This window comes from Eurypyga helias, unplaced genomic scaffold (genome assembly GCF_000690775.1).
Source record: "Eurypyga helias isolate BGI_N326 unplaced genomic scaffold, ASM69077v1 scaffold18504, whole genome shotgun sequence".
Lineage (NCBI taxonomy): Eukaryota > Metazoa > Chordata > Aves > Eurypygiformes > Eurypygidae > Eurypyga > Eurypyga helias.
This window is the reverse complement of record NW_010245824.1, coordinates 633-12,617: the sequence shown is the minus strand read 5'-3', so window position 1 is coordinate 12,617 and position 11,985 is coordinate 633. Positions and strand designations below refer to the sequence as shown.

The window sequence follows — 11,985 nt, the reverse complement described above, 5'->3', positions numbered from 1 at the left end:
TGCGAGGCCGAGCCGCGGGAGGGGAGGCCCCGCTGCGTCCCGGGCCATAGAGGGGAGACCCCGCTGCTTCCCCGCCGTGCGTCAAAGCGCAGCGGCCCGTTCCCGGGCCCCCTCCGCCGCGCGGGCTTGTGGTACCGGCCCTGCAGCCTGAAAGAGAAAAAGCGACTCCTCTCGTATCACTTTTGGGGGGATTTTTGGGCTACCGGTGCTTCACATCCCGCCGGTGTGGAGCACAGTCAGCTCACAGCCCTCTGCACTAGACTTAATGCTGCTTAATTTCTGATTGAGGAAACGTGAAAGGGTTCCTGAGCTTTAATTTCATGCCTGCAGTTAATTTCTCTTAATTATCCCAGCCGTCTGCGTGTAAACACACCCCAAGAGGTCACCTGTCGGTAAACCCAGCGCTGTGTTTTCTGCAGTGGGCTGTTGGCCGTTGTCACTGCAGTGCTTTCCGTCCTTTCATCTGGTCTGTCCACCCAGTAAAACCAGAAACGTAGCCCCGGGGAGAATTTTCTGGGTAAGCAATGAATCATTTTCCTGGTGTTAGAATCGCAGCCTGGTTTGAGTTGGAAGGGACCTCAAAGATCGTTTAGTTCCAACCCTTAGTATCAATCAAGCAGCGTTTTCTTGGGCCGTTCTTTGGAATTCACCTCTTTGTATTCCCTTGAGACACGTCGGGGGTTGGACGAGATGGCCTTTAAATGTCCCTTCCAACCCAAACCATTCTGTGATCTTCACAATTCATCTTCAAAGGCCAGCTCTTCATTTTTTTTCCTCTTAGGTTCTGCTGTAGTGGACAGATGAACCTGACAAAGGTGAATGTGTTGGTGAAGAACTTGCTTTCTGAGTAACAGAAATTTCAGTTGTAAATACATTGAGGCAAACGGATATCCAGTATTAACAATTTCGGTGTCGGAAGGGATTCCTTGCGAGAGGCTGAGGTCTCTTTGGTTGGCAGCTATGGGAAATAACGAGGTGAAGCTGTTGGGAATCCTGAGCGGCACTAAGATGACGCGTTGACTGTGGCTGCAGTGAGTTTTAGCTCAAACCTGTGAGTTTCAGAGAGAGCGGTGGTCAGGTGGTTACCTCCTTACAGGGACAAAAAACCTGCTACTTCATTATGTATCTTGCATCGCTTAAATTTCCCCTGTTTACTTGGCTGTGCCTTTCCTTGGCATAAGTTTGCAAAGCTGTCTTTATTGTTGCCTTAGGAGGAGGAGCAGGATGGACGTTCTTCGACCCACCCTGATAAACATCAGGGGCCGAATATACAGGAAGAATCTCATTCAAGAGCAGGCCTACCAGCACGAGGAGGAGGAGGATTTCTGTGCAGGTAGAGTGCTGCGCGAGGGGTGACCGTGGTGCCGCCAGGATGTGCTACAGGTGAAAGTGTCGGCACTGGGGACCCAGGGAACTCTTGGGCTAAGACCCTCTGATGTCTTTATGTGCTCAAGGACCTGCCCGTGGGGTGGAGTGAGGTGATCAAGAGGGAGAAAAACACTTTGCGTTGATTCCTGATGATGCTGCTGACCAGAGAGGGGACGCAGTCCCCGTTACCTAACGTGGGTTTGGGTGAGCGGGCTGCTGATGGTCAGTTTGTACGCTGACCTTGAAAAGTCTCCAGCGAAAAGGGAAAACAAATGAGCTCTGTACATCAGTTTTCCCCAGGCTCCTTTCTTTTCGGTAGCGTGACTATTTGCAGGTACGGCAAGAGTGGAAGCTGCTGGCTAAAGATCCTCTGTCCTCACAATGTTCTCCCCTTGAAGAACTGGCCTCTTACAATGTGCCTTCTGGAAGATGTTAACCTGTTTGGGGGGCCAAATTCTTCCTGTTCTGAGTATTTTGTCTTTCTGCCTGTACATTTGTTGTAGTTCTGTATGAGTCGTAGGCGCAGAAAAGTTCAGCTGTTATTTCTCAAATGGGAATGGAAGATGTTAACCTGTTTGGGGGGCAAAATTCTTCCTGTTCTGAATATTTTGCCTTTCTGCCTGTACGTTTGTTGTAGTTCTGCATGAGTCGTAGGCGCAGAAAAGCTCAGCTGTTATTTTTCAAATGGCAAGGGTGGTGGCTGTTGTGTCCTGTTTCTCCATCCTCCCTGCCTTTCGGCGGATTGAACAAATCTTTAACAGGCTGCTTGCCACACGGATTTGTCCCTTTACGTGTTGGAGAGGAGATAGAAGCCATGGCCTCTTTCTGGAAATCACATTTGGTCCTAAGAGGCCGGACTGAACGGCCCGCGGACGAAAGGTGCATCTTTTCCTCCATGCTGAGGGTGTGGGAAGTTCTGTTTTCCAAAACACTCTTCCTGAGCCCTTGAACCAAACCTATCCTCACCTCTTGTATTCTTCTGCGACTTTAAATTCCTGCTCAGGTGTCTGAAGGGGCTGGCGGCTTCCACCCTGCCAGGAGAGGAGGCCGTTCCCACTGGGTAGTTGCACAACTTCCAGCTGAGAGAGAACCTGGGCTGTAACTGCCGCTTTCCTACGCCTCCCAGCCCGGCGGATTTAGAAGCAGTCATTGTGTTTCCCGGAGCTGGGAGTCGGGTGAAATAAAAAGCAGTTAGCTGCAGCAGAGAGGAGTCTTTTCTTCCTGCATCTAACACTGAGAGGAGGCAGCTGTGAGCCTCTTGTCCGACATAAACCACTGCCAGACTGTCGTACAAGGCCTGTTGTGTTTTTTTTCTGGTAGGCCCCGCTGACTGCGCAGACGAACCCTGTGATGCCTTTGCGGTGGAAGAGACTGAGAAAGGCTTCCGGTGCAGACTGGAGGTTCCCAGCCCCTTGTACAAGTGAGACTGTGCCTTTCTGGTTCGTTAGCGTCGCCGCTGGCTGGGGAAGTGGTCGAGCACAGAAGAGAGATATATTTTTTGTTGAGGTCGGGGTGAGCGCCAGATCCCCAACATGTATTCCCTTTTGTGGATGTGGATTTTAGCGTTGGGGAAGAGAAAATCAGCAATGCCTTTCTGGTGCAGTTGGGCCCCGCTTGACTCCTAGCCTTCCCTGTGACAGGGACAGCAGGCGGTGCTTTCTTCCTGGCAGGAGGGTTTCTGAGCTTCTCTTCCCTTGAACATCAAAGCGTCAGGGAGGGTGGGAGAAGGGAAGAAGTGGGGCAAGCAGCCTGGCGGGAGAGTTTACGAAAGCTTTGAGAGACGGCATGCGCGGCTGGAATTGACTGTTGGCTCCAATCAGGTGTTTACTGGGAAGCCTGCAGCGTTCCAAGCTTTATCTACTTACTCCTGACAGTTTTATTGGTTGAATAGTTTTAATGAAATGGAGAGAAGGAAGTGTGTTCTGTTGTGCATTTGGATGCTGGCAAATGACTACCTTGAGCAAAGCAGAAAGCAGAAAAAAAGCCCTTAGTTCCTTGTCAGCGGGGATAACGGGAAAAAGGGATAACCCAGCTGACAAATAAGGATGTGCTGGGCAGAGCTGTCACGGACCAACTGACCGACTTTAACTTCAGCCAGTTGTGACCCACAGCTCAACATCATCCCATGCGCCCAGGCTGGTCGCACGTGGAGTCCTGTGCGAAGCCGCTGTGCCTGGCCGGGGTCCTGTGCTGAGGCTGTGCATCCCTCTAGCAGGGAAATATCGAACTTGGGGGGGACCCAGCTGCCTGTGGCACGGCCAGTCTGCGGGCTGGCCACGCGTGACGGGGAGCGTGAGTGACTCTTACAATTTTACACCTCCAGGTATGTCATTGGGAAGAAAGGAGAAACCAAGAAGAGACTAGAAACAGAGACTCGAACCTCCATCAGCATTCCCAAGCCTGGAGTGGAAGGAGAAATTGGTGAGCTTTCACGTGCGCAAATGGGTGTTCTCTCATCGGCGCCTGCACAGACACGATGGGAGCGGGGAGGGGCATAGGCAGTGTTTTTCCTTTAACTCCTGGTTCTGACATGGCACTGAATCAATTTATGGCCCTTGGAAAATCACTGTTCTCCGGAGTCTATTTTTCCTGTCTATAAATCCTTATAAAGCAGTGTAAGGGGTTTTTTGGGGGAAAAAAATTTCGGTTTTAAGTCTTTGAATAGTCTCACTGAAGTCAGTTATCAGCCTCAAATGTCTGGCTTGAGGACTTCGGGCCTGAGCGTGTTGAGGGCTTTATTGTTGTTTTGGTTTTAAACAAATAACCTTTACGTTAATAACGAGCTGTAATACGCCTCCAACCTCTCCACCCCCCCGTGTTGTGTGTTTATGCATCTGCTTTAATATGCGAGGTGTTCCGATGACGTTGCTGGCTCTCGGGTGGTGTCCCTCGATCCCGACAGCGAGAGCAGGCTCTCTTGTACCCTCTGTTCCTCCTTGTCGCTTCCAGTGACTTAAAAAGGAAGGAGGCGTTGCTCACGAGGCCTGGCCCACGCTGGTTTCTGCCCGAGTGGGTATCTGGAGGCCCCTTACGCACGCTGGTGCGGTGTTTGTGACAGAGCTGAGGAATGAGTGACGGGGGGGAGGGGGCGGGAATCCAGCTGTCGTGCTGCACAGGAACGTGGCAGTACTTCTCGAGAAGTGGGTCTTGACTTCTTCCCGAGGATCGTGAAGGACTGTTTGAAGGTTAGGAGATGCTGAAAAAGTGTAATAATAGGAAGCCAAGGAAATTTTGCTCCTTGCAAATTCTTCCCTTTCAAGCCGGAGTGTTCTCCGTTGGGTGCCTTGAAGTGCACGCGCAGGCGATATAGGCCGTCTTGATCTTTGATAGATTTTCTGTTCTCTTCCACTTTGACTGCCTTTCTGAAAACTTGAAATAATGCTCTAGAAATCTGAAGAGCCACTGAAGTGAGACTCTTAGCTGTTGGTTTTTAGGCACTCAGAGCTGACTTTCCTGAGAGGAGAGGGATACTTTTGAAGGCATCATCCTGTCTTTAACGAGGAAGGCACAGCCGTGGCGAGGCATTTTAAGTCAAGCGAGGCATCTGGCGAGATTGCTCGGTGCGTGGTTTAATTCCTGACGCTCCCTCAGCGTGCCTGGGGCTCAGAGTAGAGGGATGCTGTTGTGCAAGTTTTTCTAATTCCCTCCTGGCATCTCCTGCATGATATATTCCTGATTTCACAAGATCCTCCAATACTGGTATTTTCAAGTGCGGGGATAAATCCCCTGTAGAGTCAGGATCCATTCAAGGACTCTGTTTAGAGCGGGAGTGGGTGTCGGGGTGGTCTCACTGTAGCTTCGCGGAAAGCAGACGGGTGTTGCCTTTTTTCCTGGTAGTGATCACAGGGCAGCACCGCAGCGGCGTCATCTCCGCCCGCACACGGATCGACGTTCTCCTGGACAGCTTCCGTAAGAAGCAGCCCTTCACACACTTCCTGTCCTTCGCTCTCAACCAGCCCGCCGTCCAGGAGAAGTTCCTGCAGTTCAAGGAGGAAGTGTTGGAGAAATGCTCCAAGGTGAGGATTCACGTGAGAATGAAGGTCGAGTGGAAGTTCCGCAGCAGAGTGCCGTTTCATTCCCTGAGATCGCTTTTTGGCGCTCACCTTGGAGGCCTTACTCCATTCTACTTCCTAGGAATGGATTTTGAACGGGTCTTTTACTTAAGTTGGTGGATCTGCCATGAATTTGTTGAGGGCTGTCGTGAAATCTTCTGGAAAGTGGAATGGCTTACTTAGTAAGTGGTTAGTAAAATATTTTGTTCTCCTTAGGGATTTTCCTAGGTGGGAGGATATCTAAAAATCAAAAGAGGGTTGGTGGGGTTTTTTTTTGGTGGGCTGTTTTGTTTTTAATAGGAAAGCCACTAAATAACAAAGTGGACCTTTCTAGGTTTCTACAGAACCATGAAACCAGGTGGGAATTCACAAGTTTGCTGCTACTTCTGTTCCACTTTTCATTTGGTTACTGACAGATGGGTGTCGCTACCGGAGCTGAGCGAGAAATGACTTGGTAGCACGCGCCATCCCCCAAATCTAATCACGTCCCTTCTTCCCCACAAGGTCCTGTGCTGACCATCCCTCTTCCTTGCCTTCCTATCTTACACCGAGAGCAGCAGGAGTGAGTTAGGCGTAGGGAAATGAGGAACAGAATGGGGGGAAAGCTGTGCATTCCCCGGTTTATTTTAGCGTGGTGCCGGTTTGGCTGGAGCCGTGTGTCGGCACGTGGGGCCAGGCTAAGGAGAGGGAACGGTGCTGTTAAATTGCCGTGTCCTCTGCGTGCTTGGGGGGACATCTCTAGGCAAGGGAGAGGATTTCCTCTTTGGATTGCAAACCGGCAGCAGGGTTTCGCGGGCCGATGTTATTACCTTCCCGTCTGTCCCTTCTGCTTGTGCCTTTCCACGGGGAGAATAAAATCCTGCAGATAGCACAGCTGCAGAAGTTTGGTTTCCTGTGTCTTCATGCTGTGGGTGTGAATTGCCTGGTGTCTGGGGAGACAGGAGTTCTTGCTCAGGTTTTTGGGGATCACTTGCACGTCGATTGTCTCACCTCTAAGAGCAGAACTGAGATGGCTTTGCAGCCGTGTCCTCCCTGGCAGTTCTGGTATAAGTCCCTCTTCACCCTTGCACCTATTTTAGTGGCATCTTAGGAGTTTTCTGTCACTCAGGTTTCCACCCGTTGTTAAATGCAGCTGAAATTGCCCAGTAGATCCCGTGATTTGCACTTCTGAGCCCGGCCACGAGCACCCTTTCCTCAGGCTAGGATCTATCGCTGTCCCAGTCGTCTATCCCCATTAGCCAGCAGCAGCTGCCTTTAAGTAAAGCTTACCTTTATGAAGGGAAAGCCCTGAAGACAAGAGAGAGGAAACAGCCCAGGAAAGCCTTAGCTGGATAGGGTGTTAGACCTCGGGCTGGCATCAGTGGCAGGCTGGCTCCCTCTGCGGGGGACACACGGTCCTTGTGGGGGCACACAGCAGAGTTCCAGGGAGAGAGGCAGCTCCTGTGGGGCTGGTTACTTCACCACAGGGCTCTGGGGGTGGCTCTTCAAGCTGTTGGCCCCAGGCTGAGACCGCCACTTTCAGTCTGCTGTTGCCCCTGCCCCCCTTCTGACTGGATTTCGGGCCATTGCAGTCCTTCCACTTGACCTCCCTCAGCCTGTCAGTCCTTTCAGGCGTGTTGCCTGCAGACCTTTGCGTGCTCCTTGTCCTAGAAAGCTGCGGACACCCAGACTTGGTCAGGGGTGTGCCCAGACCACCTCCTCTCCGGAGGGCGTGAGCTGTTCCCGGCGCTGCTCACATCAGCTCTGTAGTTTTCCATTTGGAGTTTGAAACGTGGAATTCGCTCAGTAGCCGGTATTTGGGGGTTGCATGTGTTAGCTTAGGAATATACGGTGCTTTGTTTTTCTGCCCTTCCTTCTCCTGCTATTAATAAAAGGGTTTCTAGATACACCGCTGCCTGTTAGCTGACGGAGTGTGTTGCAGCCCCGCGTGTCTCTCAATCACTCTGCCAGCCGGTAATGCCACTCTAATACCACTTTATCTCACAGCAGGGTCTGCTAGAAAGCACATCGGTAATGAAAAACAGTAACTCAAAACGGTGCCTCACAGAGCAATAAGAGAGCTTATAGATTTGCCCAAAGCAACGGGATTTCTCAGGATGCTTGGAGAAACCTGAATAGGTTTCGGTGGCAGCAGCTTCACATCCTGTTGCAGTCTGCTGGCGCGAAACCTTGCGGAATTAGGTAAAGTCCTGTCTTTGAATGAAGCTCGGTGATAACGATGAGAAAGGGAAAGGACCAGGTGTGCGCGTGTGAGGATTTCTTCTGGCCATTGAGCAGTTGTGAGTGAGACTGTTTCTCGCCGAAGCGGTTACCACGGCAACCATTCATTTATATTTTACAGCAGAGGGTTATGGTGGTGGGTATATGCTTTCTAACTTCTTTTTTCCATCTTTAAGACCTTTTTTAAGATGAATGCTGTGTTAAGATGCGGAATACTTCGGGTGTCAGTCACGCTACTGTATGGTCAGGGCAGCCAGACAGGGAAGCAGGGCCCAGAGGAGACTCTTTGGAGGCTAATTTAATAAAACCGTGGGGAGGTGGCTCAGCTGGACAGGCTTGTTACTGGTGTGGTGCAGTGGGAGGTCCGGATGAGCTTGGAATTCTCCTTGCCCAGTCGGGTAGGTGTTGGGAGCGCAGAGGACTGAAACGTCTGGGTGTGCAGGTGGGAAAGGGAAGAGAGCGTACAGCAATACTGCCGCGAAGAATCACAGTTGGGTCTTTCAGAGCTGTGCAGACGCAGCATTTACCGTCTTACCAGGCTGCGGGTGTAGCGGGGGAAAGAAACACCACTGCTGTAATATATGGCAACCTGTAAATATCAAACATTGCTAATGGGATATTATGTCTGGGAGTGGAAAGGGCAGAAAATGGGAGGGTTTTTTCAGCCTGCAGCTCTCCAGTCAGTTCTGAGGAAATGCTGTTTTCCTGGCTCAATCCTTTGTTTGTGGATCAGGGTGGGAGAGGGCATATAGCTGGCGTGGTGTCCCTGCCTATGGCAGGGGGGTTGGAACTAGGTGAGGTTTAAGGTCCCTTCCAACCCAAATGATTTTAGGATTCTATGAAAAACATTATTTTTTAAGGCTGAGTGGAAATGAATCGGGTTTTTTGACCATGGCAGGGCAGTGTCAGGGAGAGGCATAAACTGAAACAGCCTGTCGTCACGTATGGTTAGGGCATAAGGGGTATCCCTCCCGCCTCTCAGGACATCCTCAGAGAACCCCAGTTTGAACAGCACGTTTTTAGAGAGACAATAGAGCCTTTTTTACGTATTTGTGTCTGCCAACGAGTTGCAGCTTTCGGGGTTCCCCTGCAGACTACGCTGCTTTTGGGTTCCCCTGCAGACTACGGGGATGCCCTGCTGCGACACCTCGCTTTCCCTGAGCTGGTGCCCTGCTTTCACTAAGGCTGGGAGCCACCGCTTGCCACGAGCCACTGCGGCCTGTGCCGTGCGGAGTGCCCACCTTCCGCTGCACGGGGGAGGAAACCGGTATCGGAGGATCTTGTTGCCGAGAGGCACTCGGAGACCGTGACTTAGATCCCCGTGGATCCCGGCGCCTGTCTCTGATGCTGAATCTCACTCCTCACTGCTGCTTTTGTGGTCGTAGCTTGTCTTGAGAGGGTTCCTTCGGTATTCGGAAGACGTTTGTAAAGCCGCAGAATCACAGTGTTGACAGGGTCGCGTCTCCCGGGCTCGTTCTCCCCAGAGGAGGATGTGATTTTTCCTTAGCCGTAGTGAGGGACGCGTGTTTCTCTGCGTTGCTGTTGTCTGGCACTGCTGGTCAGGTTGCAGAGGACTGGTCGCACTGGACAGGGCGGCTTCCTGTGCGCCGACACGGCGGTTGCTGATAGCGTATTGTAATCTGGGATTAGAGTAAGCGGCTTCAAGCTTTTTAGTCCCTCGGCGAGCAGCATCCAGCCATGCAGGGCCGCTAAGACGCCCGCAGAAACTTGCCTGTTCCAGGGAGTGCTACCTCTGACGTAGCATCTATTTCATGCGTGGGAAAAGTGGGATCTGCCGGCCTGTGAAAGAGTAGGGGTGTAAGCAGGGTTTTTCGGAGCTGTCTGAAATACTAGGGAGTAAGCCAGGAAGAGGATCTAGGTCTTGGCCTGCTCGCTGCTCTTCCCTGCTGCCCCAGCAGCAGCAGCGTGGCCTGTGGAGGTGACGTGCCGTTGCGTTGTCAGCTATCGGCCCACGCGCGGGTGTTGGAAAGCTCAGGGGAAAACACTGCTTTTGGGGCGGGTCGGTTGGTTAACAGCACAGATCGTACCGGGGCAGAAAACGAGGGTAGGGCTTCTGCTTTCTGACCTGCCAACCACTTTCTGGGTACTGCACGTCATCTGTGCGCGCTGTGGGAGTGACATCGGCCGGTTGTCCGCGGCAGGGGCGAATCCGACCTTCTCCCTGTTTCTGTTATCTGAGCTCTCCTTTTCTGGTGGGCCAAATATGCTCTGGCTACGGATACCATTGGAGAAAAAAGGCTGACGGAGAGGAATCGTGTCCTGTCACGCATGTTAACAGTGGTGTGGGTTAAAGGAAGCTGGAAGGCTTTTACCACAGGGAGGAGGAGTGAGATGGAGACATCCCTCTTCCCTCTGGTCCTGATAGGCCTGACATAGTCTGCACTTGTCTCAGGCTGCTGCACGGTGCTGGGGTTTGCAGCCTGCTTTGCCACCCCTGGCATGGTACACTTTGGGGTTTCGCTGGGCACTGAAGCAGTCAGCGGCCGCGGAAGGTAGGTCCGTGCTCTCTCTCCTCTGGAGACCCCCACGCTTTGCCAGCCAGCGGCGACTGGAGCGAGCCCCCGCCCTCCGAGTTGCAGGCTGGCTCATCTCTAGGCCAGCCCCTCGGCGCTGCTGCAAAGGAGAGTATGGGTGTTGTCATCAGACGTGAAAAACGCTGAGTGAGATGTGGGGCATTAAACTCTCGACGGGCTGAGATACCGCGGCGTTTAAACAGCTGAAAGGTTTTATTTCAGACTCGGAAGTACAGCTGCAAACTTCGAAGCTGTCATTCTCCGTCGGTGGGCGTTTTTCAGCCAGAGAAAAGCTTCAGTGGCCGGGCAAGCGGTGTTGGCTTCTCCTGGAGTTAAAAGAAGTGGAGGTTATTTAATGTGCTGATGGGAAATGACCACTAAGTGGAAATAATTGTTTTAATATGGGTGTGTTAACCATCCTTGAGGTATTTTTATAAATATCGTAGAACAAAAGAGCATGTTTTTTAAAGCTGAATGTAACCACCGCTCCACCTGGGAACAGTTCTTCTCCAGCAACAACACGTAACTCTGCTTATAAAGGGAATTTAAACTTAATTCATCTTGGCAAACTATAGGGCACATGGGAACAAGAGAAATGTAATTATCAGAGCTGGTATTAGCTGTGCTTGAGTTGTGAGGTGCAGCCTGTGTTTAGACAGGATTTAGAGGCCATTTAGACCTTGTCACTGCAGCTGGTTCTGGCTTTATTGCACAAAAAACCGGCCTTAACTGAGTTTTAAATCTGTGCTGACTTGTGTTGAGTTCATTGCTGATGGCAGCTGCCGCGTCGACAGCTGTGGGAGTCTCCCAGAAATCCCACACCAGTGTGTGCTGCTGTTCCTGGGTCCCAAGTCAGAGCCTCCTGTAAGGAGCTCCCAGGCTGAAGTTCAGCAGCTCAGGGAGCATGCGTGTGGTGGGGAGACGCTGAGCTCGCCTGCTTGCAAAGCCTGTGAACTTTCGTTCCTCGGCTCAGCTTGGAGTCACTACCAACCCGAGCAGTGACGCAGAGATAAAAGATTTGAGGCTTGGCACCTGCTCTCTGTATTATTTATCCCTCTGATGGAGGGGGGGGTGTGTGAATGAGATAAGACACCTATATATGATCGATTGACTGATTTGTAGGATCACGGGGTCAGCAGCAGCCTGTTCCAGAACCCTGCAAAGCTTCACCTGACTCTTGGGACGCTGGTACTTCTGAACGAGCAAGAGATCCAGAAAGCGTGTGACCTCCTACAGCGATGCAAAGAGGACTTTGTGGAGTAAGTGCTAAAAAAGGGATGTCATCACCAAGGGCACGAGCGGGGGGAAGAGCAGCAAGCTGTCTTTGACAAGCGACAGCAAAGAGAAAAGCAGCTCAGCAGTCTATCTCCACTCTAGAAACGTAGAAAAAGGCTGAAACGTTTCAAATGGGAGCAGTAGAAACCACTGAGCAGTCACAAAGGGTCTGACAGCATCTCGCAGCTCAGCTCAGGCCCCCAGCATTCCCTGAAAACCCGCTCTCCTCACTCCCTGTCCTCGCACGCGTCCCCGTTCTTGGCGTGCGAGCGGGTTTTGCTGTCGTCCCCTGCCTGCTGCAGAGGGAGGGCCGAGCCCCATTACCTTCGCGCGTTGCCTGCAGCGGGCTCTGGCACGCGCTTTCCCTCCTGCCTCAGGGCAGATGCTGAGGTGTCCTTGACACGCATTTCTCGATGCGGGGAGCTGTGCGCAGGCAAGCCGGCATGAGGCCTGTGAGCAATTGGGCTGAAACGTTCCGTGCTGCTCCAGGACCGGGCCTTTCCCGCTGCCTGTCAGCGCTGAGCTGCAGATGTTAG

General features: G+C 52.0%; 1 protein-coding gene across 1 annotated transcript; it reads left to right on the top strand.

Annotated features, from left to right (window-relative positions):
• Window positions 1-1,218: 1,218 nt before the first annotated feature.
• Window positions 1,219-11,433, top strand: ASCC1 (activating signal cointegrator 1 complex subunit 1; the record flags this gene model as incomplete). The annotated part of the gene is made up of 5 exons (XM_010150207.1): window positions 1,219-1,333; window positions 2,689-2,788; window positions 3,692-3,789; window positions 5,206-5,384; window positions 11,297-11,433. Coding segments are annotated over exons 1-5 (623 nt in total), but the record flags the coding sequence as incomplete, so codon positions are not given.
• Window positions 11,434-11,985: the final 552 nt, after the last annotated feature.